Below are 25748 nucleotides of genomic sequence, written 5' to 3' on the forward strand. Positions count from 1 at the left end.
TCAGCTGACTGGACACTTCCCCCTCCCATTGGCTGCAAGAATGACCGGCGCGGCGGGCGCCCAATGGGACGGCAGAGGAGAGGTGAGGCGTGTCTCCCGCTGATTGACAGCCCCCTCCTTCCTCTGATTGACAGCGCGGCCGGCCAATGGCCGCGCGGGCTGCGGGCAGCGGGGCGGGCCGGCCGAGCGGCGGCGCCCCGGGGGTGTCGCCTGTGCCGGATGAGGAGACTCGGAGGGGAAGTTCGGTCGGGGGCCCGTTGAGGAGGAGCCGCCGCCGGTGAGCGGGAGCGCAGCCCCCCCCCGCCGCCATGGGGAACCGGGGCATGGAGGAGCTGATCCCGCTGGTCAACAAGCTGCAGGACGCCTTCAGCTCCATCGGGCAGAGCTGCCACCTGGACCTGCCGCAGATCGCCGTGGTGGGCGGGCAGAGCGCGGGGAAGAGCTCGGTGCTCGAGAACTTCGTGGGCCGGTGAGTGGCGGGAGGGGCGGGAGGGGCGGGCGGTGACGCTGCCGCCGCTGCCCCGCCGGCCGCTGCGCCGCTGCCGCAAACGCGCTTCGTGAATCCCGCCCGCGTAGGGCGCGGCTGAGGGCCCCGCGGCCGCCGCTACGCAAAGTGCGGAGCGCCCCGGCGCCGCGCTCCCCCCGCCCCGCCGTGCCCTACGCACTTGGCGTAAAGCGCCGCGCCGGCTTCCAGCGGGTCACCGGCGGCCCCTTACGCCGACGGCGTAAGCGGGGGCTCGGGGCGCGCGCGGCGCTGGCGTAGCGGGCGTTGTGAATACGCGCAGCGGGATGCGCGGCCGTGGCAGGTGCGGGACGGCGGGTCCCGCAAACACCCCCGGGCGGGAGCGGAGCTGCGGGGGTGGAGCCGGGAAGGTGAGACCCGCACCGGCCTCCAGCATCCGCTGTGGCTCCAGCGCAGTGACAGCGGGTTCAGCGAGGTGGGAATTGGGGGAGGTTTCTCCCCCAAAGGGCTGGGGGGTGTGAACGGGCGGCGCTGGAGCCGCCAGCCCTGGCGGGGGGGGGCACAGCAGCTTCTTGGGGACATTTAGTGACATTATTGGTTGGTCTTGATGACCCTGAGGGTTTTTTCCACCCAAAACAATCGTACAACTCAGCACCAGCAACACCCAGCGCTGCTGTTCGGGGGCTGATAACACCAAACCCCCCCGGTGTCACCGTGACGGTGACACCCCCTCACACCCCGATAACGGGGGGACGGAGCCCGTCCCGCCCCCGGCGCCGCCGCCGTTTCCAAACCCTCCGCAACTTCCCCTTTTGGCTCCGGAATTGGGACCCGAACCTTCGCGTCCCCCCCAAAAAGCAGCTCAGGTGGGTTGTTTCCCGGCCTTTGAGGCTTTAATGGGTGAAAAACGAGCTTTCCGCCCCGTTGTCCTCGTTATCGTTTGGTTTTCACCCTGTTTCCCCCCCCCGGAGGTCGATATCCATCGCTGGCTGTTCTATCGGTGGAAGTAATTGTGGCTGGTAATTAAAAATTGCGGTTAAAAATCACAATGAACAGTTAAAAACAACCCCCCTGGTCCCGGTAATGAAGAATCTTTATGTCCCTGTTGGAGGGGATGTTTGGAAATGTGATAATGAGGGGTGTAGGTGAGCGTTATACACTTGGAACGCGGTAGTTTGGGGGTGAATCGCCCCGAATTGGCTCATTTGCGCGAAAACGCTCGGATTTTAATCAATTGATCGACGTTTAAATGGATTTTTGGGGTTGGAATCGGTGTCGCCGTCGAGAAAAGTCAATTTTTGGCTCAAAGGGGGGAGAAAACGCTGCGGGAAAGTGACGTTGTGAGCTGGGTTGAAGGCGTTTCGGAGCAGCCGGGACGCCGCGTGGTGACAATGGGGCTGTTGTCACCGCGCCGAGGGACGCGGCCTCAATGGGGCTTTATGGGACGGGGAAGAAAGCCGGGACTAACCCCGTAAAGCCGGGACTAACCCCGTAAAGCCGGGACTAACCCCGTAAAGCTGGGACTAACCCCGTAAAGCTGGGACTAACCCTGGCTGTGGAATTTGGGTCGAGAGACCCTTTCCCCGCCTGAAACGGGCGCCGGAAAGAGCCTCAAAGCCCCAAAAATGGGGTGAAAACGCGACGTTTAGGCCACAGATCAAAAGCTCCGGCCTAAGGCAGAGTGGAGTGTTTAAGCCAGTCTTAAGGTCGTGTTTAAGCCTCTTTGAGACGGGGTTTTTGCGTCTTTTTTCCCCAGATTTGGGGTGTGAAGCTGGGAGGGGACAAACAGGACGAGGTGACGTTTTTGTGGGTTTTTGGGTGTGTTTTCACTGGATTTTGGGGACAAACGGGTGGAGAACACACGACAGGGAGGGACAACCCGCGGTCGTCACCTCGTCTGCGGGGACGGATGTTCCTGCGACCTTTGGCTCCTGAGCAGCCCAAGTTCCTGGTGTCGGATGAGCCGGGAGATGGAGCCGCCCTCGGGTGTCCACAGGCGGTTTTCTGGTAGAAACGGGGGTTTTGGCCAAACTGGGTGCGGAATGAGGGGCGGGGGTGGTGACAAACACCCGCTGGGCGCTGCGGGGTGACAGGGGGACGGAAAAGGGGATGGGGTGACAGGTGGGGTGACACGGGTGCTGGACGGGGTGACACGGGTACAGGACGAGGCAACACTGGTACAGGACAAGGTGACACAGGTGTCAGATGGGGTGACACGGGTACCAGTTGGTGACACAGGTATCAGTTGGGGTGACACTGGTACAGGACGAGGTGACACAGGTACCAGATGGGGTGACAGTGGTAGCAGATGGGGTGATGGGGGTGGAACAAGGTGACACAGGTATCAGATGGGGTGACACTGGTACCAGATGAGGTGACATGGGGACAGAAAAGGTGACACAGGTACCAGGACAAGGTGACACGGGTACCAGATGAGGTGACGCCGGTACAGTATGAGGTGCCAGTGGTGACAGACAAGACACCACAGATCCCAGATGGGGTGACAGCGCTTCCCGATTGGGTGACAATGACCCGGTGACGCGTGTCCCGTCCCGGGGAGGGGGGTGTCCCCTGTTTTATTTGCTCGGGGAGGAGCCGCCATCGTTCCCCAAACATCTCAGCCCCGTCAGAGCGAAACCACAACCGGCTCCGGCCATCCCGGAGCTTCCTCCCCCGACTCGTCCTCCCGGTCGGGCAGGAAACGCGTTTCCGGGGGGGATTAAATCATCATCATCATCATCATCATCATCATCATCATCATCATCATCATCGTCACCTTTCTATTTGCAGTCACCTCCTCGGCCCCGTGTTTGCGGTCGGCTCCTCGATCCTCACGTGGTGTTGAACGGTGACGTTGTTGCGCCCGGAGGTTTCGGGGTGAATCCACCCAATTTCTGCCCGTTTTGGGTGCGAGTGATGGGAAAATCCCCCCAAAAAGTCTCCTTGGGAGGAACCACATTGATTTGACACCTCGGGGGCCTGAGAAACGGGGGGAAACAGTCAAATTTGGGGAGAATGTTGGCAGGAGCATCTTTTCCACATTTAAATATCAGGGTGATGGACTCCATGGTGTTAATTGATTTAATTGCATCAATAAGTGTCTGTTTTTAATTCCCTGCAGGGATTTCCTGCCCCGAGGCTCCGGAATCGTCACCCGACGGCCCCTCATCCTGCAGCTCATCTTCTCCAAGACAGGTAACGAGCTTCACCTCATTAACGAGATCCATTTAATGAGGTTTATGGCCTAACGAGCCCGCGCGACACCAGGGCGACCGTTCCGTGCTTTCCAAGCTGCATTTTGCTGCAAAATCCTGCTCGTTATTGTTGTTTCCTCCCCCCAAAATACATTAAATTCCTGGGGTGTTTAAAATCTCGTGGGTTGGTTCATTTGGGGTGAATTTTCCCCGCGCGGGGATGCACGATTTGGGTTATTTCGGCCCATTTTCTGCACGCAAATACATAACATACAGCTAATAATGTGCGTCCGTGTTGCGCCGTGACTCAGTTCCGCCGGCGGGACACACGGACACTCGCTTCTCCCAACTTTATCGAGTCATTCAATGGTTTTGGTACCCGCGCGGTTGCGAAACAACGTGGGGTGATAAACCTGGAACCGGTAGGGGTGGAAATGCCGGGGCTGGGCCGGTATCTCCCCGCCCCGCGGTTGCACCAGCTCCAAATCGCGGCCTGAAATGGCTCAAAAACAACCCGCTGGCTGAACATTCCTGTTTATTCCTCTTCTCTTTACCAAAACGCGGGGTTTTCACACAGAATCCCAGGATGGACTGGGGTGGAAAAGCCCTCAGAGATCAATCCAAGCCTTGGTCCAACTCCAGCCCGTTCACTAGATCACGGCACTAAGTCCAGTCTTAGTTTAAAACCCTCCAGGGCCGGTGAGTCCAGCACCTCCCTGGGCAGCCATTCCAGTGCCTGACCACTCTCTCTGTGAAGAATTGCTTCCTAATCTCCAGCCTAAAGTCAAGTTTAAGCCCCCTTGTCCTATTGCGAACTGCCTGGGAGAAGAGCCCAATCCCCCCCTGGCTCCGACTTCCCTTCAGGTGGTTCTAGAGAGTGCTGAGCTCACCTCTAAGCCTCTTGTCCAGCCTAAACAAGCCCAGCTCCCTCAGCCTCTCCCCATGGGGCTCGTGTTCAATCCCTTCCCCAGTCTTGTTGCTCTTCTCTGGACCCTCCAGCACTTCAATCTCTTTCCTGAGCTGGGGGGCCCAGAACGTCCCACAACACTCCAGTGTGGCCTCCCCAATGCAGAGCAGGGGGAGCATCGCTGCCCTTGTCCTGCCGACTACGCCGTTTGGATCCAGGACAGGCCACCATTGGCCTTCTTGGCCACACTGGTGGCTCCTGTTGAGCTTCCCGGCCATTAGTCCCCCCAGGTCCCTTTAATCACGTTAATCATTCTTGCCCCTTTTCCCCAGAATACGCCGAGTTTTTGCACTGCAAGTCCAAGAAGTTCACGGATTTCGACGAGGTGCGGCAGGAGATCGAGGCGGAGACCGACCGGGTGACGGGCACCAACAAGGGCATCTCCCCCGTGCCCATCAACCTGCGCGTCTACTCGCCGCACGGTGCGTTGGAATGAACCAAATCCGGTGGTTTTAGACGTGTTTTAGCGTCCTGAACGCAAACGGTGGGTTTGCGCCTTTAGCTGGTTTGTTGGGGGCTCCGGGGGTGAATCCAGCTGTGGTTTTGCCTCCAGAGAGGCCGTTGAACCTTGCGATGGATCTCCAGGTAAATCCATCTGTGGGGAATCGATCCCTCGTTTGTGTGGGGAATCGATCCCTCGTTTGTGTGGGGGATCGATCCCTCGTTTGTGTGGGGAATCGATCCCTCATTTGTGAGCAACTCGATCCCTTGTTTGTGTGGAAAATATATGTTTGTGAGCGAATCGGTCCCTTGTTTGTGTGGGGACTCGATCCCTCATTTGTGGGGCGAATTGATTCCTCGTTTGTGTGGAAAATAGATGTTTGTGTGGGGAATCGATCCCTCGTTTGTGTGGAGAATCGATCCCTCGTTTGTGTGGGGGATCGATCCCTCGTTTGTGTGGAAAATGGATGTTTGTGAGCGAACCGATCCCTCGTTTGTGTGGGGAATCGATCCCTCGTTTGTGTGGAAAATGGATGTTTGTGAGCGAACAGATCCCTCGTTTGTGAGCGAACAGATCCCTCATTTGTGAGCGAACCGATCCCTTGTTTGTGTGGGGAATCGATCCCTCATTTGTGATCGAATCGATCCCTCATTTGTCCAGCGATTCGATCCCTTGTTTGTGTGGCCAATAGATGTTTGTGAGCGAATCAATCCTTCATTTGTGGTGTTAATCGATCCCTCGTTTGTGATGTTAATTGATCACTTTGCCGCAGGCTCTGTGGGCAAATCCATCTTAATTTTGCCACAGAGAGGCCGTTAAACCTTACGGAATCCATCTATAAGACCCGGAGATCCCAACGCCGATCCCTCAACCCCGAAAAACGGGGCGATCTGTGTTGTTTCAGTGCTGAACTTGACCCTGATCGACCTCCCGGGGATCACCAAGGTGCCGGTGGGGGACCAGCCGCAGGACATCGAGTACCAGATCAAGGACATGATCCTGCAGTTCATCAGCAGGGAGAGCAGCCTGATCCTGGCCGTCACGCCCGCCAACATGGACCTGGCCAACTCGGACGCGCTCAAGATGGCCAAAGAGGTTGATCCTCAAGGTGAGAGCTGCGGCTCCGTCTTCCGAGGTGATCCCGCCGCCGTTTGGGCCCTGAGGTGATTCTGGCGCCATTTGGAGCCCTGAGGTGACTCTGGCGCCGTGTTGATCCCTGAGGTCATTTTGGCACCATTTTGGGCCCTGAGGTGACTTTGGCGCCATGTTGAGCCCTGAGGTGATTTTGGCGCCATGTTGACCCTGAGGTGATTTTGGCGCCACTTTGAGCCCTGAGGTGATTTTGGCGCCACTTTGAGCCCTGAGGTGATTTTGGCGCCACTTTGAGCCCTGAGGTGATTTTGGCGCCACTTTGAGCCCTGAGGTGATTCTGGCGCCATTTTGGACCCTGAGGTGACTCTGGCGCCGTTTTGACCCTGAGGTGATTTTGGCGCCGTTTTGACCCTGAGCTGAGGGGCCCAAACCCATCCCAGGATCCATGTTCTTTCTCCCCTGCTGGTTCTGTGCTTAATTGACTCCTCGTTTGTGTGGCGAATTGGTGTTTGTGGGGCCAATGGGCTGTGTGGTGAATCTGGTGCCATGTTCATCGATCCTTCGTTTGTGTGATCAATCAATCCCTCATTTGTGTGGTGAATCGATTCCTCATTTGTGTGGTGAATCGATTCCTCATTTGTGTGGTGAATCGATTCCTCATTTGTGTGGTGAATCGATTCCTCATTTGTGTGGTGAATCGATTCCTCATTTGTGTGGTAAATCGATATTCGTGTGGTGAATCTGTTCTTCATTTATACGGTTGATCCGTTCTTCGTTTTTTGTGCTTAATCAGTCCCTCATTTGTGTGGTTAATTGACGTTTGTGTGGTGAATCAATTCTTCATTTATGTAGTTTATCTGTCCCTTGTTTGTGTGGTTGATCGATGTTCATGTGGTGAATCGATTCCTCGTTTGTGTGATTAATTGATTCCTTGTTTTGGTGATTAACTGATTCCTTGTTTTTGTGATTAACTGATTCCTTGTTTGTGTGGATAATTGATATTCATGTGGTGAATTGATTCCTCTTTTGTGTGATTAATTGATTCCTTGTTTGTGTGATTAATTGATTCCTCGTTTGTGTGATTAACTGATTCCTTGTTTGTGCGGTTAATCGATATTCATGTGGTGAATCAATTCCTCGTTTGTGTGATTAATTGATTCCTCGTTTGTGTGATTAATTGATTCCTCGTTTGTGTGATTAATCGATTCCTCGTTTGTGTGATTAATCAATGTTGATGTGGTGAATCGATTCCTCATTTGTGTGGTTAATTGATTCCTCCTTTGTGTGGTTAATTGATGTTCACGTGGTGATTTGACTCCTCGTTTATGAGGCCAATCAATTCCTTGCTCTTGTGCTTAATCGATCCCTCGTTTGTGAATGTGAATCGATCCCTCGTTTGTGAATGTGAATCGATCCCTCGTTTGTGAATGTGAATCGATCCCTCGTTTGTGTGGCGATCAGAGGTTTGTGTGGCGAACAGATCCCTGGTTTGTGACATTAACGGGTCCCTGGTTCGCCCCGTTAACGGGTCCCTGGTTTGTGACATTAACGGGTCCCTGCTTTGCCCCGTTAACGGGTTCCTGGTTCGCCCCGTTGACCGGTCCCTGGTTTGTGACATTAACGGGTCCCCGGTTCGCCCCGTTGACCGGTCCCCGGTTCGCCCCGTTAACGGGTCCGTGTTCCGCAGGCCTGCGCACCATCGGCGTCATCACCAAGCTGGACCTGATGGACGAGGGCACGGACGCCAGGGACGTGCTGGAGAACAAGCTGCTGCCCCTGCGGCGAGGTGCGGCCACGGGACACCTGCACCGGCCCCGCTTAACCCCCCCGGCCCCGCTTGAACCCCCCCCGGCCCCGCTTGAACCCCCCCCGGCCCCGCTTTAACCCCCCCCGGCCCCGCTTTAACCCCCCCGGCCCCGCTTTAACCCCCCCCCGGCCCCGCTTTAACCCCCCCCGGCCCCGCTTGAACCCCCCCGGCCCCGCTTGAACCCCCCCGGCCCCGCTTTAACCCCCCCCGGCCCCGCTTTAACCCCCCCCGGCCCCGCTTTAACCCCCCCCGGCCCCGCTTAACCCCCATCCCCAATTTAACCTCCATCTCCACTTTAACCCCCCGTCCCCACTTGACCCCCCGTCCCCGCTTTAACCCTCCCATCCCCAATTTAACCCCAGTCCCAAATTTACCCCCCATCCCCGCTTTAAGGCCCTGTCCCCGCTTTGACCCCCTGTCCCCAGTTTAACCCCCCATCCCCACTTTAACCTCCATCTCTGCTTTACCCCCCATCCCTGATTTACTCCCCATCCCCACGTCCCCACTTTAACCCCCGTCCCCACTTTAACCCCCGTCCCCACTTTAACCCCCCGTCCCCAATTTAACCCCCCGTCCCCACTTTAACCCCCTGTCCCCAATTTAACCCCCTATCCCCAATTTAACCCCCCGTCCCCACTTTACCCCCCTGTCCCCGATTTAACCCCCCATCCCCGCTTTAACCCCAGTCCCTGCTTTAACCCCCTGTCCCCAATTTACCCCCTGTCCCAAATTTATCCCCAATCCCGCTTTAACCCCCCGTCCCCAATTTAACCCCCCGTCCCCGTTTTAAACCCTGTCCCCACTTTAAACCCCCATCCCTGATTTAACCCCCTGTCCCCAGTTTAATCCCCCATCCCCACTTTACCCCCCGTTCCCCCTTTAACCCCCATCCCCGATTTACCCCCCATCCCCACTCTACCCCCCATCCCCAATTTAACCCCCCATCCCCGATTTACCCCCCATCCCCGATTTACCCCCCATCCCCACTCTACCCCCTGTCCCCCATTTAACCCCCATCCCTGCTTTAACCCCCCATCCCCACTTTACCCCCCGTTCCCCCTTTAACCCCCATCCCCGATTTACCCCCCATCCCCACTCTACCCCCCATCCCCAATTTAACCCCCCATCCCCGATTTACCCCCCATCCCCGATTTACCCCCCATCCCCACTCTACCCCCTGTCCCCCATTTAACCCCCATCCCTGCTTTAACCCCCCATCCCCACTTTACCCCCCGTTCCCCCTTTAACCCCCATCCCCGATTTACCCCCCATCCCCAATTTAACCCCCCATCCCCGATTTACCCCCCATCCCCACTCTACCCCCTGTCCCCCATTTAACCCCCATCCCTGCTTTAACCCCCCATCCCCAATTTAACCCCCCATCCCCAATTTAACCCCCCATCCCCAATTTAACCCCCCATCCCTGATTTAACCCCCCATCCCCAATTTAACCCCCCATCCCCAATTTAACCCCCCATCCCTGATTTACCCCCCATCCCCAATTTAACCCCCCATCCCTGATTTACCCCCCATCCCCAATTTAACCCCCCATCCCCAATTTAACCCCCCATCCCTGATTTACCCCCCATCCCTGATTTACCCCCCATCCCTGATTTACCCCCCATCCCCAATTTAACCCCCCATCCCCAATTTAACCCCCCATCCCCAATTTAACCCCCCATCCCCGATTTACCCCCCATCCCCACTCTACCCCCTGTCCCCCATTTAACCCCCATCCCTACTTTAACCCCCCATCCCCACTTTACCCCCGTCCCCCATTTACCCGCCGCCCCCCAGGCTACATCGGCGTGGTGAACCGCAGCCAGAAGGACATCGAGGGCAAGAAGGACATCCGGGCGGCGCTGGCGGCCGAGAGGAAGTTCTTCCTGTCGCACCCCGCGTACCGGCACATGGCCGACCGCATGGGCACCCCCCACCTGCAGAAGGTGCTCAACCAGGTGCGTGCGCCCCCCGCCCCGCCCCCCGTGGCGCCGCCGCCGGCGGGGGCGTCTCAACCGCCCCCAATTTACCCCTTCGGCAGCAACTCACCAACCACATCCGGGAGACGCTGCCGTCGCTGCGCAGCAAACTGCAGAGCCAGCTGCTGTCCCTGGAGAAGGAGGTGGAGGAGTACAAGAACTTCCGCCCCGACGACCCCACGCGCAAAACCAAAGCTCTGTTACAGTGCGTCCCCCCCGCCGCGCCGCCCTCCCCCTTTCCCGCCCCAAAAACGGCCCGTTTCAGCCCGTTTTCCCCACCCCCAGGATGGTTCAGCAGTTCGGCGTCGACTTCGAGAAGCGAATCGAAGGTTCCGGAGACCAGGTGGACACGCTGGAGCTCTCCGGCGGCGCCAGGATCAACCGCATCTTCCACGAGAGGTTTCCCTTTGAGCTCGTGAAGGTGAAAACACCCCCGCAGCCCGGTTTGGCCCAGTTTGGCCCAGTTTGGCCCATCAACTCCCTGGTTCCTTCCCGGCGCCGCGGGTGTTTGCACAAGGAGGGGCTGTTTGCTTAGAGCCGGTTTTATGGCTCGGTGAGCGCCGGGGGTTTAATTGGTGGGTGGTGACGCCCTCTGGTCTGAACACGGCGAGCGGGAGGAGGATTCGCAACCAGGACACGCACCAAATGTTGAGATTTGGGGTCAATAGAGCAGAGATGGGTCACGGAAGCGGCCTGCGAGGTGGCGCAGCCGGGGGGACGCGGCAGCGGGAGTGGCTGTGGAAATACAGCTGAAAACCCAGGAATTGGGGTTTTGTTTCGCTGCTCAGATGGAGTTCGACGAGAAGGATCTGAGGCGGGAAATCAGCTACGCGATCAAAAACATCCACGGCGTCAGGTGAGCGAAGCAGCGCCCGCCGGGAACGGCCGTTTGGGGCTGAAATGGCTGTTTTGGGGCCAGGAACGGCCGTTTGGGGCTGAAATGGCCATTTTGGGGCCAGGAACGGCCGTTTGGGGCTGAAATGGCCGTTTTGGGGCCAGGAACGGCCGTTTGGGGCTGAAATGGCCGTTTTGGGGCTGGGAACGGCCGTTTGGGGGCTGGGAATGGAATGTTCCTTGCCAAAAATGGCTGTTTGGGGCTGGAAATGCCCAAATTTTGGCTGTTTAGAGGGAATGCACCCTTTTCCCCCTTCCTCCTTCTCCTTCCCCCTTCTCCTTCCCCTTCCTCCTTCCCCTTCCTCCTTCCCCTTCCTCCTTCCCCTTCCTCCTTCCCCTTCCCCTTCCTCCTTCCTCCTTCCCCTTCCTCCTTCCCCTTCCCCCTTCCCCTTCCTCCTCCTTCCCCTTCCTCCTCCTTCCCCTTCCTCCTCCTTCCCCTTCCTCCTCCTTCCCCTTCCTCCTCCTTCCCCTTCCTCCTCCTTCCCCTTCCTCCTCCTTCCCCTTCCTCCTCCTTCCCCTTCCCCTTCTCCCTCCCCCTTTCCCCTTCCCTTTTCCTCCCCCTTTCCCCTCCTTTTCCTCCCCTTCCCGTGTTACTGCTTCTGGTGCCAATGGCGTCCGTTCTCCGGTGCCGATGACGTCCGCTCTCCGACGCCGATGGCGTCCGTCCGTTCTCCGGCACCAATGGTGTCTGTCCATTCTCCGGCGCTGGTGGCGTCCGTCCGCTCTCCGGCGCTGACGACGTTCTCCGCGGTTCCCCAGGACCGGGCTCTTCACCCCGGACTTGGCGTTCGAGGCCATTGTGAAGAAGCAGGTGGTGAAGCTGAAGGAGCCGTGTCTCAAGTGCGTGGACCTCGTTATCCAGGAGCTCATTAACACCGTGAGGCAGTGCACCAGCAAGGTACGGCCCGGCGCCGCCGCCCTCCGCGCGGGGTCACGGCAGATCGGGGCTTAAACCGCTTCGCCGCGCTCGGGGAACCGGGAAAATCGACCCGGAAACTGGGAAACCTCCTTCCTCTCTTCCTCTCTTCCTCTCTTCCTCTCTTCCTCTCTTCCTCTCTTCCTCTCTTCCTCTCTTCCTCTCTTCCTCTCTTCCTCTCTTCCTCTCTTCCTCTCTTCCTCTCTTCCTCTCTTCCTCTCTTCCTCTCTTCCTCTCTTCCTCTCTTCCTCTCTTCCTCTCTTCCTCTCTTCCTCTCTTCCTCTCCTTCTCCATGGTTGTGTCCCCCCTGTCCATCTGTCCCCTTGGACTGTCCCGTCTGTCCCTGTCCGTCTGTCCCCCCCGTCCGTCCCGTCTGTCCCCTCGGACCCTCCCGTCTGTCCCCCCGTCTGTCCCCCCGTCCGTCCGTCTGTCCGGGTCCCTGAGCAGTGGGCTCCGGCCCGTTTCCGTGTCTCCGCAGCTCGGTTCCTACCCCCGGCTCCGGGAGGAGACGGAGAGAATCGTCACCACGCACATCCGGGAGCGGGAGGGCAGGACCAAGGACCAGGTGGGCACAGCGGGGACACGGTGGGGACAAAACGGGGACACGGTGGGGACAGAACGGGGACACAATGGGGACAAAACGGGGACACAATGGGGACAAAACCGGAGACACAATGAGGATAAAACGGGGACAGTACCAAGGACAAAACAGGGACACAATGTCAAAATGGGGACAAAGTCTGGACAAAATGAGTGCATAATGGGGACAAGATGGGGACAAAACAAGGATAAAATGGGGACAAAACAAGGATAAAACGGGGACAAAACTGGGACCAAATGAGGACAAAATAGGGACAAAACGAGGCAAAAAATGAGGGGAAAACAAGGACAAAAGGGGGACAAATGGGGACAAAATGAGGACAAACCAGGGGCAAACAGGGATGTGTGGTGGCCCTGGGGACACAGTTGGTGGCCCTGGGGACACGTGGTGGCTCTGGGGCCGCAGTTGGTGGCCCTGGGCCAGCTGGTGGCCGGTGGCCCGTGGTGACGCCCTGTGCCGCTGCCCCAGATCCTGCTGCTGATCGACATTGAGCTCTCGTACATCAACACCAACCACGAGGATTTCATCGGCTTCGCCAAGTGAGTCGCTCGCCGCCGGGGCCGAGGCCACCGCCGCGCGGCACCGGGCACCGGGTCACTGATCACCCGCGCGGCACCGGGCACCGGGTCACCGGGCACCGGGTCACCGGGCGCCAGAGCGGCACCGCGGCCGCCTGATCCTCCTGGTCCTCCCGGTCGGGACTGGCTGCTCTCTCTTTTCTTTGTTGTTTTCCTCTTTCTCTTCCCCATTTTTTCCCCCTTTTCTTCTGGTTTTTCTTTTATTCTTCCTCTCCCCGTTTCTCCCCTTCCTTTTCCCCTTTCTCCCCTTCCTTTTCCCCTTTCTCCCCTTCCTTTTCCCCTTTCTCCCCTTCCTTTTCCCCTTTCTCCCCTTCCTTTTCCCCTTTCTCCCCTTCCTTTTCCCCTTTCTCCCCTTCCTCTCCCCGTTTCTCCCCTTCCTTTTCCCCTTTCTCCCCTTTCTCCCCTTTCTCTCCTTCCCCTTTCTCCCCTTCCCCTTTCTCCCCTTCCCCTTTCTCCCCTTCCCCTTTCTCCCCTTCCCCTTTCTCCCCTTCCTCCTCCCTTTCCCCTCTCCCTTTCCTCTCTTCCTCCTCCCCTCTCTTCCTCCTCCCCTCTCTTCCTCCTCCCCTCTCTTCCTCCCCTCTCCTCCTCTCCGCTCTCTCCGCTGGTCTCTCGGGCGCCGTCGCTCCCTTTTCCTGGGGACTCCGGGACCCGTCCCAGCTGTTGCACTGAGCAGCACGTGGCCAGCGGGTGGGTACAGCGTGGCCAGCGGGTGGGTACAGCGTGGCCAGCGGGTGGGTACAGTGTGTCCCGCTTGCCCCCAGCCGCCCGCCCCTCCCCAGAGCGGACAGTCCTCCCTTAGGCCCGGCTTTACACCCGAGCCGCCCAGCGCGGGCTCAGCCACATCCCGGGGGTTCGGGAGGACCCGCAGGGCTGGGCTGGGGGCCGAGCAGAGATTAACTTGGGCTGGGGGCCGAGCAGAGATTGACTTGGGCCGGGGGCCGAGCAGAGATTGACTTGGGCCAAGGGCCGAGCAGATTAACTTGTGCTGGGTGTGGAGCAGAGATTAACCTGGGCTGGGGGCCGAGCAGGGAGCGCCTTGGGCTGGGTGTTAAGCAGGGAGCGCCTTGTGCCGGGTGTTAAGCAGGGAGCGCCTTGTGCCGGGTGTTAAGCAGGGAGCGCCTTGCCCGTCTGCGCTTGTGGCCGCCCCGCCGTTAACTCGCTGTTTTCCCGGTTCTGTCCCCGCTGCGCTCCCGCCCCGGCCCCCGCCCGCTCAGGACAGACAGGTGGTTGTTGCGCTGGCGCCGGGGCCGGAGCCCCCGCGGCTCATCCCTGGAGACGCGTGCGCTGGGCTTCCCGCTCGGGACCCTTGGCCACGACCCCCGGGCCGGCTCCCGCTGCTGCTGCGCTTGGCGCCTGCGCTGCTGATCGATCGGCCGCTGATCGGCCGCTGATCGGCTGCTGATCGGCTGCTGGCTCCGCCGTCGCGGGTCGGGCCGCGCGGGGGCCGCACGGCGCCCAAAACGCCCCCTTTCCCCTCTTGTCCCGTTCGCAGCGCCCAGCAGAGGAACACGCAGACCAACAAGAAACGCGCCGTCCCCAACCAGGTACGGGGCGGGGGGAGCGAGCGGCCGCTCGGCAGGAACTCTCTGAAATCAGGAATTACGGGCATCTGCTAATTAGTTATTGAGAGAGATTTTGTTGGGGTTGGAGAAGGAAAAACGGGGCGTTTGCTCTTTAGGAGCTCATCTGAAATCAGGAATTACGTGGATCCACTAAATACCTTATTGAGAGAGATTTTATCGGGCTTGGAGAGGGAAAAACGGGGCGTTTGCTCTTTAGGAGCTTGTCTGAAATCAGGAATTACATGGATCCGCTAATTAGTGTATTGAGAGAGATTTTATTGGGGTTGGAGGGGGAAAAACGGGGTGTTTGCTCCTTAGGAACTCACCCAAGATCAGGAATTACATGGATCCACTAAATCCGTCATTAAGGGACATTTAATGGGGATTGGAGAGGGAAAAATGGGGCGTTTGCTCTTCAGGAACTCACCCAAGATCAGGAATTACATGGATCCACTAAATACTTTATTGAGGGATATTTTATTGGAATTACAGAAGGAAAAATGGGGCGTTTGCTCCTTAGGAACTCACCTAAGATCAGGAATGACATGGATCTGCTAATTAGTTTATTGAGAGAGATTTTATTGGGGTTGAGGGGGAAAAACGGGGTGTTTGCTCTTCAGGAACCCACCTAAAATTGGGGTTTGAGTGGATCCACCAAATCCTTCATTCAGGGACATTTCAGGGGGGCTGGAGAGGGAAAAACGGGGCGTTTGCTCTTCAGAGACTCATCTGAAATCAGGAATTACATGGATCCACCAAATCCTTAATTAAGGGACATTTAACGGGATTGGAGAGGGAAAAATGGGGCATTTGCTCTTCAGAAATTCATCTAAGATCAGGTATTATGGGGATCTGCTAATTAGTTTATTGAGAGAGATTTTATTGGGGCTGGAGTGGGGGAAAACAGGGCGTTTGCTCTTCAGGAACCCACCTAAATCAGCAGATTGGGGCCAAACCGCCTGGCCCCAACCCCCCCATCGCGCCCCATTGCGCCCCATGGGGTGGCCCCAACCCCCCCATTGCTCCCCATTGCTCCCTGTGGGGCGGGGGGGCCCGTGCATGCGGCGGCAATGAAGACGTAATGAGCCATTAACACTGGAACGATCATTAATCGCATGTACTGTTTCTCTTTTGCTGTTTTCCCACCGTTTTTGTGCTGCCCTCCCCCCGCTCCTGTTCCCCCTTCGCTCTCCCGTCCCGCTTCCCCTTCTCCTTTCATTTCCCTTTCATTTCCCTTTCATTTCCCTCTCATTTCCCTCTCATTTCCCTCTCATTTCCCTCTCATTTCCCTCTCATTTCCCTCTCATTTCCCTCTCATTTCCCTCTCATTTCCCTCTCATTCCCTCTCATTTCCCCCTTAACTTCCCGCACCTAAAGGGTGAGATCCTGGTAAGTACCGCAGAGTGTGATTCGCGCCGTCGCCGCCACCGCCCGCCGATGGACGCGGCCCTGCCAGAAAACGCCTTTTCCCACCCAAAATCCACCTTTGGCGCTTCGCAGAATCCATTAAATCCCCCAGAACCCTCGTTTGGGGCCAGAAATCCCTCGTTTGGGGGCAGAAATTCCTAATTTGGGGCCAGAATCCCTCATTTGGGGGCAGAAATCGGCCAAAACCTCATTGGGAGGTTGTGGGGAGAGCCGGGCGCTTAATTCAGCCTAAAACCTGGTTTTATGGGGAAGCCAAAAGCCCAACTATTTGGGCCAAATCTTGCGGCCTCACCCCCCGTTTTCGCAGCAGCCAAAGGTGGTTTTTGCCCTAAAAACGCTGGTTTTGGGTCTAAATTCAAGGGAATTCCCCCTTTCCCAGCTCTCCCCGTTCAGTTTTCTTTGCGACGCCCCTATTTTCCCCAAACCCCAAGAAAATGCCCCAAAAAGCTGGTTTTCTGCGCAGGGCCGCTCGCCCATCGCCGGCTGCGCGGCTGTGCCGGGGAAGGCGGAGATCTGGTAATTACGGGTTAATTAAGATAATTAACGTCCATCCCACGGTCCCACATCACAGGAGCTGGTTTCCCTCCTCCTTTGCTTTTTATGGGGCGAAATACATGAAATTTGGGCTTTTTCTGCCCACCACGCACCAGGGACCATCGTTCCGTCCTCACGCCCTACATATGGGTATTTTGGTCCTTAAAATCCCCCCAAAATGCCCCAAAAGTCATCGCGGCGCCCGCCGGAGCCTCCTGGCTCCGATCCCTCCCTTTGTCCATTTAAAACCAGGCTTAAACTCAGCTTATTTTGATTTTTATGGCAAACCGAGGCCTAAAAACCAACAAATATGACCAGATTTCAGGGCTCCTTCCTTCCCCTCGCCGCCAACCCGGAGCCGTTAAGCCGCCTCTAACGCCGGTTTTGTCGCGGTTTTCGCCTCCATTTCGCTATTTCAAGCAAATCTCACCCAAAAATGGGGAGTTTGGCGCATTTTCCAGCCGCGACAAAACCCCAAATTGCCCCTTTCCCCCCGTTATTAACCCGTGTGCTGGAACTAACCCTGCAAAGCGGGACCTGGGGGGCTGGTTTCGCTGGGACTCGCCCTAAACCCACCGGCTGCTTTTTGGGTCTAAATCCGTTGGTTTTGGGGTCCCCGGGGTGACGGTGAGAAACCCCCAGAGAACCGGCGGATCCTTTGGGTCGAAAGCGACGTTTTAAGGTCGTTAAAGCCGAGCGTTAACGAGCCCGGTGGCGACGGAACACGGCGCGTTTGGGCTGGAACGCTATAAATAGATTAAAATACCTTAAATTGTATCAAAAATTATATTAACCAGGGGCTGGAGGAGCCGATTTGCTCCTGTTCTGCCCCTTAGTTCTGGGATTATCTAAATTTGAGACTATCCCGTTCTGCCCTTAGTCCCGGATTATCTAAACTCGAGACTATCCCGTTCTGCTCCTTAGTCCCGGGGTTATCTAGACTCAAGACTATCCCATTCTGCTCCTTAGTCCCGGGATTATCTAAACTCGAGACTATGCTGTTCTGCCCCTTAGTCCCGGGATTATCTAAATTTGAGACTGTCCCATTCTGCCCTTAGTCCTGGGATTATCTAGACTCGAGACTATCCCGTTCTGCCCCTTAGTCCTGGGATTATCTAAACTCAAGACTATCCCATTCTGCCCTTAGTCCTGGGATTATCTAGACTCGAGACTATCCCGTTCTGCCCTTAGTCCCAGGATTATCTAAACTCGAGCTTAAGAGCGATTCCAGCCCCGTTTTAGGCGCTTTTTGGCCATTTTTGGCGTTTCCCGGCGGGACTTTTCTGGCGCCACCCCCAGAATCGTCCCCCGTGTCCTTGGCGACCCCGACGCCGTTTTGGGGGCACCGGGGTGGCTTTTGGGGCTCCGGCGCCACCGATAACCCCCCCGGGGGCTGGTTTAGAACCTTTCCCCCCCCATCTCACGCTTTGTCACCAAAACGCCGCTTTTCACCCCGTCTTCGGCTTCGCCGCTTCGTGTCGCACGTGAGTTCCGGCCGGGGGGGCGAGGAGCTGCTTTTTGGGGCAAAGCGGCGGGGTTTTAGGGCTGTCATGGTGGGGATCCTGGTTGAGGCTCCTTGCGCCGGCTCCTGGTGGGTTTTTGGGGTGTTTTCTTGGCTTTTGGTGGCACCGGGAGCCTTCAACCTCCTCTTCCTCCCCCTGTGCCCCCCACCCGTGTTCTCGGCCCCCCCAGGTGATCCGCAGGGGCTGGTTGACCATCAACAACATCAGCATCATGAAGGGCGGCTCCAAGGAGTATTGGTTCGTGCTGACGGCCGAGTCCTTGTCCTGGTACAAGGACGAGGAGGTACGTGCATTTGGGGGGGGGCGACAATGACATTTGGGGGGGGAACCACAACTTGGGGTGCAACATGGAGTTTTGGGGCGTTTCTGCCGTTTCTGAGAAAATCCTGGGGTTAGGGGGTTGGAATTAGCACCCGGGGTTAATTAGTGGGAGGGGGCTTTGTGTCCCACCCCCCCACCCCGGGAATTGCTCCCTGTGATTGTGTAAGTACTGATAAACCGGGACTAGACACCCCTAAAATGGGACTAAACACTCTTAAACTGGGACTCTAGACACCCCTAAACTGGGACTAGACACCCCTAAACTGGGACTAAACACCCCTAAACTGGGACTCTAGACACTCCTAAACTGGGACTAAGACACCCCTAAAGTAGGACTAGATGCCCCTAAATTGGGACTAAACACTCTTAAACTGGGACTAGACACCCCTAAGCTGGGACTGAACACCCCATAGCTGGGCCTAAACACCCCTAAACTGGGACTAAACACTCTTAAACTGGGGCTAGACACCCCTAAACTGGGACTAAACACCCTTAAACTGGGGCTAATCACCCCTAAACTGGGCCTGAACACCCAATAGGTGGGCCTAAACACCCCATAGCTGGGCCTAAACACCCCTAAACTGGGACTAAAGACTCTTAAACTGGGGCTAGACACCCCTAAGCTGGGCCTAAACACCCCTAAGCTGGGCCTAAACACCCCTAAACTGGGACTAAACACTCTTAAACTGGGCCTAAACACCACTAAGCTGGGCCTAAACACCCCTCAAGTGGGACGTTTTTGGCCACTCCCAGAAGTTTCACGGAATTTCGGGACATTATTTTATCAATTTCAGGCGGTTTTACTGAAGTTCCGCGATGCCAGAAGTTGGTTCTGTGGTTCCAATGGCGACTCGGAGGCCGCTCCATTCATTACCAACTGACTAATTACCATTAATTACCCTTCATTACCACCTTTTCTCCCCTTTTTCCAGGAAAAGGAGAAGAAATACATGTTGCCTCTGGATAACCTGAAGATCCGCGACGTGGAAAAGGGTTTCATGTCCAACAAACACGTCTTCGCCATCTTCAACACGGAGCAGAGGTTCCATTCCGGGGGGGGTTACCCCTATTTCCCCCCCCACATCACAAACTACAAAAGATTTTATATAGAAATATATTTTTGGGGTTAAATGTTGCACTTTTGGTCAGAAATTCCCCCCCATGTCCCCAGTTTTTGTTGAACCCCCCCCCCCAAGTCACTTTTCATCCTCTTCAACCCCTCAGAACTTCTCTATTAATACATTACATCCAAAACTTCACCATTTGGGGCGTTTCCCCCCCAAAATCAATCACCCAGATTCCAGTTTTAAAGCTTTTCGAGGGAATATTGATCACAACATTGAAAAACAATGGGACTGCAGGAAGCGATTTGCTAATTAACATTAATTGGGTGTTGTCCCCCCGCCCCCAGGTGACCTCAGGTATATTTTTCACCCCTAAAACGGGGAGAAAAACTGGGAAAAAACGCCCCAAAAAGTGGGTGATGGGGGGTGGGGACAGGATGGAGCCGCCGGGGGGGGGTCTGGGGGGGTCCACATCATCATGGGGGGGGTTGTGTCCCCAACGCGTCCCCAGAGGTGTCGCTGCCCCCCAGGAACGTGTACAAGGACCTGCGGCAGATCGAGCTGGCGTGCGACTCGCAGGAGGACGTGGACAGCTGGAAGGCTTCCTTCCTGCGCGCCGGCGTCTACCCCGAGAAGGACCAGGTGCCCAGGCCCCCCCGGGATGGCCCAGACCCCCCCGGGATGGCCCAGACCCCCCCGGGATAGCCCAGACCCCCCCGGGATGGCCCAGACCCCCCCGGGATAGCCCAGACCCCCCTGGGATAGCCCAGACCCCCCCGGGATGGCCCAGACCCCCCCGGGATGGCCCAGACCCCCCCGGGATGGCCCAGACCCCCCCGGGATAGCCCAGACCCCCCTAAGGCGGCCCAGACCCCCCACCCCGGGATAGCAAAGAGATAAGCTCTATCTCTAAAGGATAAGCTCTATTTCTGAAAGATAAGCTCTATTTCTCAAAGATAAGCTCTATTTCTCAAAGATAAGCTCTATTTCTCAAAGATAAGCTCTATTTCTCAAAGATAAGCTCTATTTCAAAAGGATAAGCTCTATTTCTAAAAGATAAGGTCTATTTCAAAAAGATAAGCTCTATTTCAAAAGGATAAGCTCTATTTCAAAAGTATAAGCTCTGTTTCTCAAAGATAAGCTCTATTTCTCAAAGATAAGCTCTATTTCTCAAAGATAAGCTCTATTTCTCAAAGATAAGCTCTATTTCAAAAGGATAAGCTCTATGTCAAAAGGATAGGTCTATTTCAAAAGGATAAGCTCTATTGCAAAAAGATAAGCTCTATTTCAAAATTATAAGCTCTATTTCTCAAAGATAAGCTATTTCTAAAAGATAAGCTCTATTGCAAAAGGATAAGCTCTATTTCTCAAAGATAAGGTCTATTTCAAAAATATAAGCTCTATTTCTCAAAGATAAGATCTATCTCTCAAAGATAAGCTCTATCTCTCAAAGATAAGCTGCATTTCAAAAAGATAAGCTTTATTTCTCAAAGACAAGCTCTATTTCTAAAGGATAAGCTCTATTTCTCAAAGATAAGCTCTATTTCTAAAGGATAAGCTCTATTTCTCAAAGATAAGCTCTATTTCTAAAGGATAAGCTCTATCTCTAACAGATAAGCTCTATTTCAAAAGGATAAGCTCTATTTCAAAAAGATAAGCTCTATTTCTCAAAGACAAGCTCTATTTCAAAAGGATAAGCTCTATTTCTCAAAGATAAGCTCTATTTCTAAAGGATAAGCTCTATTTCTCAAAGATAAGCTCTATTTCTAAAGGATAAGCTCTATCTCTAACAGATAAGCTCTATTTCAAAAGGATAAGCTCTATTTCAAAAAGATAAGCTCTATTTCTCAAAGATAAGCTCTGTTTCAAAAAGAGAAGCTCTATGTCAAAAGGAGAAGCTCTGTTTCAAAAGGATAAGCTCTATGTCATAAGGATAAGCTCTATGTCAAAAGGATAAGCTCTATTTCGAAAGGATAAGCTCTATTTCCAAAGGACAAGCCCTATTTCAACCCACAAGCCCATGCGCAGCCCGCGGGGGGACGGGGCGCGGGCGGAACGGCGGGTTCCGCCCGGATTTGCCCGATTCCGCGGGATCAGCGTCGCTCTCCCGCGCAGACGGAGAACGAGGACGGGGCGCAGGAGAACACGTTCTCCATGGACCCGCAGCTGGAGCGCCAGGTGGAGACCATCCGCAACCTGGTGGACTCCTACGTGGCCATCATCAACAAGTCCATCCGGGACCTCATGCCAAAGACCATCATGCACCTCATGATCAACAACGTGAGTGCCGCGGCACGGCAACGGCGTCGGAGCCACTCGCGGTGCCGCCTTCTGGCGCCATTCGGAGCCCTGGGGCGATTCAGGCGCCATTTTGATCCCTGAGGTGACTCTGGTGCCATTTTGATCCCTGAGGTGATTCTGGCACCATTTTGAACCCTGAGGTGATTCTGGCGCCATTTCGGGCCCTGAGGTGATTCTGGTGCCATTTCGGGCCCTGAGGTGACTCTGGCGCCATGTTGAGCCCTGAGGTGATTCTGGCGCCATTTTGATCCCTGAGGTGACTCTGGCGCCGTGTTGAGCCCTGAGGTGATTCTGGCGCCATGTTGAGCCCTGAGGTGATTCTGGCGCCATTTTGATCCCTGAGGTGACTCTGGCGCCATGTTGAGCCCTGAGGTGACTCTGGCGCCATGTTGAGCCCTGAGGTGACTCTGGCGCCATGTTGAGCCCTGAGGTGATTCTGGCGCCATTGTGATCCCTGAGGTGATTCTGGCGCCATTTTGATCCCTGAGGTGATTCTGGTGCCATTTTGATCCCTGAGGTGATTCTGGTGCCATTTTGATCCCTGAGGTGATTCTGGTGCCATTTTGAACCCTGAGGTGATTCTGGCGCCATTTTGATCCCTGAGGTGATTCTGGCGCCATTTTGATCCCTGAGGTGACTCTGGCGCCATGTTGAGCCCTGAGGTGATTCTGGCGCCATGTTGAGCCCTGAGGTGATTCTGGCGCCATTTCGGGCCCTGAGGTGACTCTGGCGCCATGTTGATCCCTGAGGTGATTCTGGCGCCATTTTGATCCCTGAGGTGACTCTGGCGCCATTTTGAACCCTGAGGTGACTCTGGCGCCATGTTGAGCCCTGAGGTGACTCTGGCGCCATGTTGAGCCCTGAGTTGAGGGGCCCAAACCCACCCCCCGTACTCGCGTTTTGTTGGTGATGTCTGGTCTCCAGACTCTCTCCTCCCGTTTTCAGACCAAGGACTTCATCCACTCGGAGCTCCTGGCCTACCTGTACTCGTCGGCCGACCAGAGCAGCCTGATGGAGGAGTCGGCGGAGCAGGCGCAGCGCCGCGACGAGATGCTGCGCATGTACCACGCGCTCAAGGAGGCGCTGAGCATCATCGGGGACATCAGCACCAGCACCGTCACCACGCCGGTGCCGCCGCCCGTGGACGACACCTGGCTGCAGCCCAGCGCCCCGCACAGGTACCCGGTGACACCGCGTCCGCGGCACTGACACCGCGGCACTGACACCATGTCCCACGGCATTGACACCACGGCATTGACACCACGGCATTGACACCATGTCCCACGGCATTGACGCCATAGGGTTGACACCATGGCATTGACACCGTGGCATTGTCACCACATCCCGCGGCATTGACACCACAGGGTTGACACCATGGCATTGACACCACATCCCATGGCATTGACACTATGGCATTGACACCACGGCATTGACACCACGTCCCACGGCATTGACACCACGTCCCACGGCATTGACACCATGGCATTGTCACCACATCCCATGGCATTGACACCACATCCCACGGCATTGACACTATGGCATTGACACCACGTCCCACGGCATTGACACCACGTCCCACGGCATTGACACCATGGCATTGTCACCACATCCCATGGCATTGTCACCACATCCCATGGCATTGACACCATGTTGCACGGCATTGACACCACAGCAGTGACAACACATCCCATGGTATTGACACCACGTCCCACGGCATTGACACCATGGCATTCACACACACACCACAGCACTGACACCATGTCCCATGGCATTGACACCATGGCATTGACACCATGGCATTGACACCATGGCATTGTCACCACATCCCACAGCATTGACACCACAGCATTGACACCATGTCCCACAGCATTGACGCCATAGGGTTGACACCATGGCATTGACACCACGGCATTGACACCACGGCATTGACACCACGGCATTGACACCACAGCATTGTTACCACATCCCACAGCATTGACACCATGGCATTGACACCACAGCATTGACACCATGTCCCACGGCATTGACGCCATAGGGTTGACACCATGGCATTGACACCACGGCATTGACACCACATCCCATGGCACTGACACCACATCCCATGGTGTTGACACCATGTCCCATGGTGTGGACACCATGTCAATGAGGTTCAGGGCCGGGTTCAGGGCCGGGTTTAGGCTGAGGTTTAGGGCTGGGTTTAGGCTGAGGTTTAGGGCCGGGTTTAGGGCTGGGTTTAGGGCCGGGTTTAGGCTGAGGTTTAGGGCCGGGTTTAGGGCCGGGTTTAGGCTGAGGTTTAGGGCCGGGTTTAGGGCCGGGTTTAGGGCCGGGTTTAGGCTGAGGTTTAGGGCTGGGTTTAGGGCTGGGTTTAGGGCCGGGTTTAGGCTGAGGTTTAGGGCCGGGTTCAGGGCCGGGTTCAGGGCTGGGTTCAGGGCCGGGTTTAGGCTGAGGTTTAGGGCCGGGTTTAGGCTGAGGTTTAGGGCCGGGTTTAGGCTGAGGTTTAGGGCCAGGTTTAGGCTGAGGTTTAGTGCTGGAGCTGCCCCATGACCTGGGGTCTCTCCCACCCTCAGTGATCCCCATCGGGGAGTTTTGGGGCCGCGCTCACCGCTCTCTCGTCTCTCCGCAGCCCCCCCCGCAGCGCCGAGCTCCCTCCATCATCCTCCCCCCGGGGCGGCCGCCGGCGGTTCGGGGCCCCACGCCGGGCCCCCCCCTCCTCCCCATCCCGGCGGGGGGGCCGTCCCCCTTCTCCGCGCCCCCCATCCCCTCGCGCCCCGGACCCCAAAACGTCTTCAGCGCCGCCCCCGACCCGTTCTCGGCGCCCCCGCAGATCCCGTCGCGCCCGGCGCGCGTCCCCCCCGGCATCCCGCCCGGCGTGCCCAGGTAAGAGCCAGCGGGGGGGGCGGGGGGGCACCCCCATGGGCCGCCCCGTTATTCACGGCATCGCTTTTGCCCCCCCAGCAGGAGACCCCCGGCCGCCCCCACCCGCCCGACCATCATCCGCCCGGCCGAGCCCTCGCTCCTCGATTAACCTCATTTTGGGGAGAAACGCGGCAAAAACCGGCCCCCCCCCCCCCCGACAGCGCCGAACCCGCGCTCCAAAAAGCGCCGTTTTGGTCCAAAACGCACCGTTCCGGCAGCGGGGGGGGGAGCCCCCCAACCCCCCCACGTGCGGCACAAACCACAAACCACAGAGGATTTTAGAGAGAAATATATTTTTTGGGGGGGTTAAAGTTGCACTTTGGGTCACAAATCCCCCCCCCCACATCCCCAGTTTGGTCCCGGGGGGGCCGGGAGGTGGTCGAACCCCCCCCCCAAGTCGCTTTTCTTCCTCCTTTTCTCTCCCTCAGAATTTTTGTATTAATATATTATATAGAAAACTTCATTTGGGTGGGTTCCCCCCCCCCCAATCAATCGCTAATCTCACCCATAGTCTATATCCCACTTTTTAAAGCTTTTCGAGGGAAAATCGATGACGGGACTGCGGGAAGCGATTTGCTAATTAATGTTAATTGGGTGTTGTGTGTCCCCCCCCCCACAATGAGGTGACCTCAGGTATTTTTTTCACCCCCAAAACCGGGAGGAAAACTGGAAAAACACCCCAAAATTGGGTGCTGGGGGGGGGACACTGGGGTGTTGGCACCATGGGGACGGGACGGAGCCCCCGGGGGGGGGGGCAAATAATTTTGGGGGGGGGGGGGTCAGTTCCTATGTCCCCAAAGTGTCCCCAAAGTGTGTCCCCCCCCCACCAAGGCCTTAATGCCACCCGGTGCCTTTCACAGGCCCCCCCCGGGCTGGAGCGAACGTTGTAAATATTTATACAAACTTATTAATTGTATAAAAAAATGTAATAAAAAATTAAAAAAAAAAAAAACAACACCCCCCCCAACTCAAAATAATGGAGATTTTTAAACACCCACTCCAGCCCCCCCCCCCCCCCCAATTAATGAATGCATTAACGAGCCCGGCGCACCCCCCAGCGCGTCAAGTGCCTCCGGTCTGCGCCCCAGTCGGGAGCTGAAAGGGTTAAAAATAAAATAAAGTAAAAATAAAGGGAAGAAATGGAAAAGCTTCAGTGAACGGCTTGG

At 56.4% G+C, this 25748-nt stretch overlaps 1 protein-coding gene across 7 annotated transcripts; it reads left to right on the forward strand.

Moving 5' to 3' along the window:
* Positions 1–186: 186 nt before the first annotated feature.
* DNM2 (dynamin 2) lies at positions 187–25681 on the forward strand. Of its 7 annotated transcripts, none has more exons than XM_082076459.1 (22): positions 187–469; positions 3585–3658; positions 4897–5046; positions 5971–6174; positions 7846–7944; positions 9763–9923; positions 10007–10149; positions 10230–10365; positions 10733–10800; positions 11598–11736; positions 12233–12319; positions 12824–12894; positions 13591–13620; positions 14426–14477; positions 15873–15884; positions 18150–18263; positions 19234–19343; positions 19896–20007; positions 21481–21645; positions 22612–22844; positions 24290–24543; positions 24622–25681. In XM_082076459.1, exons 1-22 carry the CDS (start codon positions 309–311, stop codon positions 25110–25112), a joined length of 3066 nt encoding a protein of 1021 aa, XP_081932585.1. In that variant the 5' UTR covers positions 187–308; the 3' UTR covers positions 25113–25681. The 7 variants fall into 7 exon arrangements, with proteins under 7 accessions (XP_081932585.1, XP_081932586.1, XP_081932590.1 ...); XM_082076460.1 differs by having other exon boundaries at positions 24625–25681; XM_082076464.1 differs by having other exon boundaries at positions 22612–22851; positions 24622–24836.
* The last annotated feature ends 67 nt before the right edge of the window (positions 25682–25748 follow it).

The sequence above is a fragment of the Streptopelia decaocto genome (assembly GCF_964273445.1).
Source record: "Streptopelia decaocto genome assembly, contig: SUPER_29_unloc_2, whole genome shotgun sequence".
Classification (NCBI taxonomy): domain Eukaryota; kingdom Metazoa; phylum Chordata; class Aves; order Columbiformes; family Columbidae; genus Streptopelia; species Streptopelia decaocto.

What these genes read in the sequence shown, in the direction of transcription:
- DNM2 (XM_082076459.1), top strand. Translation starts at nt 309, where the DNA reads ATGGGGAACCGGGGCATGGAGGAGCTGATCCCGCTGGTCAACAAGCTG. An exon ending in AAAAACATCCACGGCGTCAG is followed by an intron (nt 10,801 to 11,597) that starts GTGAGCGAAGCA and finishes GCGGTTCCCCAG; the next exon opens with GACCGGGCTCTTCACCCCGG. An exon ending in ATCCCGCCCGGCGTGCCCAG is followed by an intron (nt 24,544 to 24,621) that starts GTAAGAGCCAGC and finishes TTGCCCCCCCAG; the next exon opens with CAGGAGACCCCCGGCCGCCC.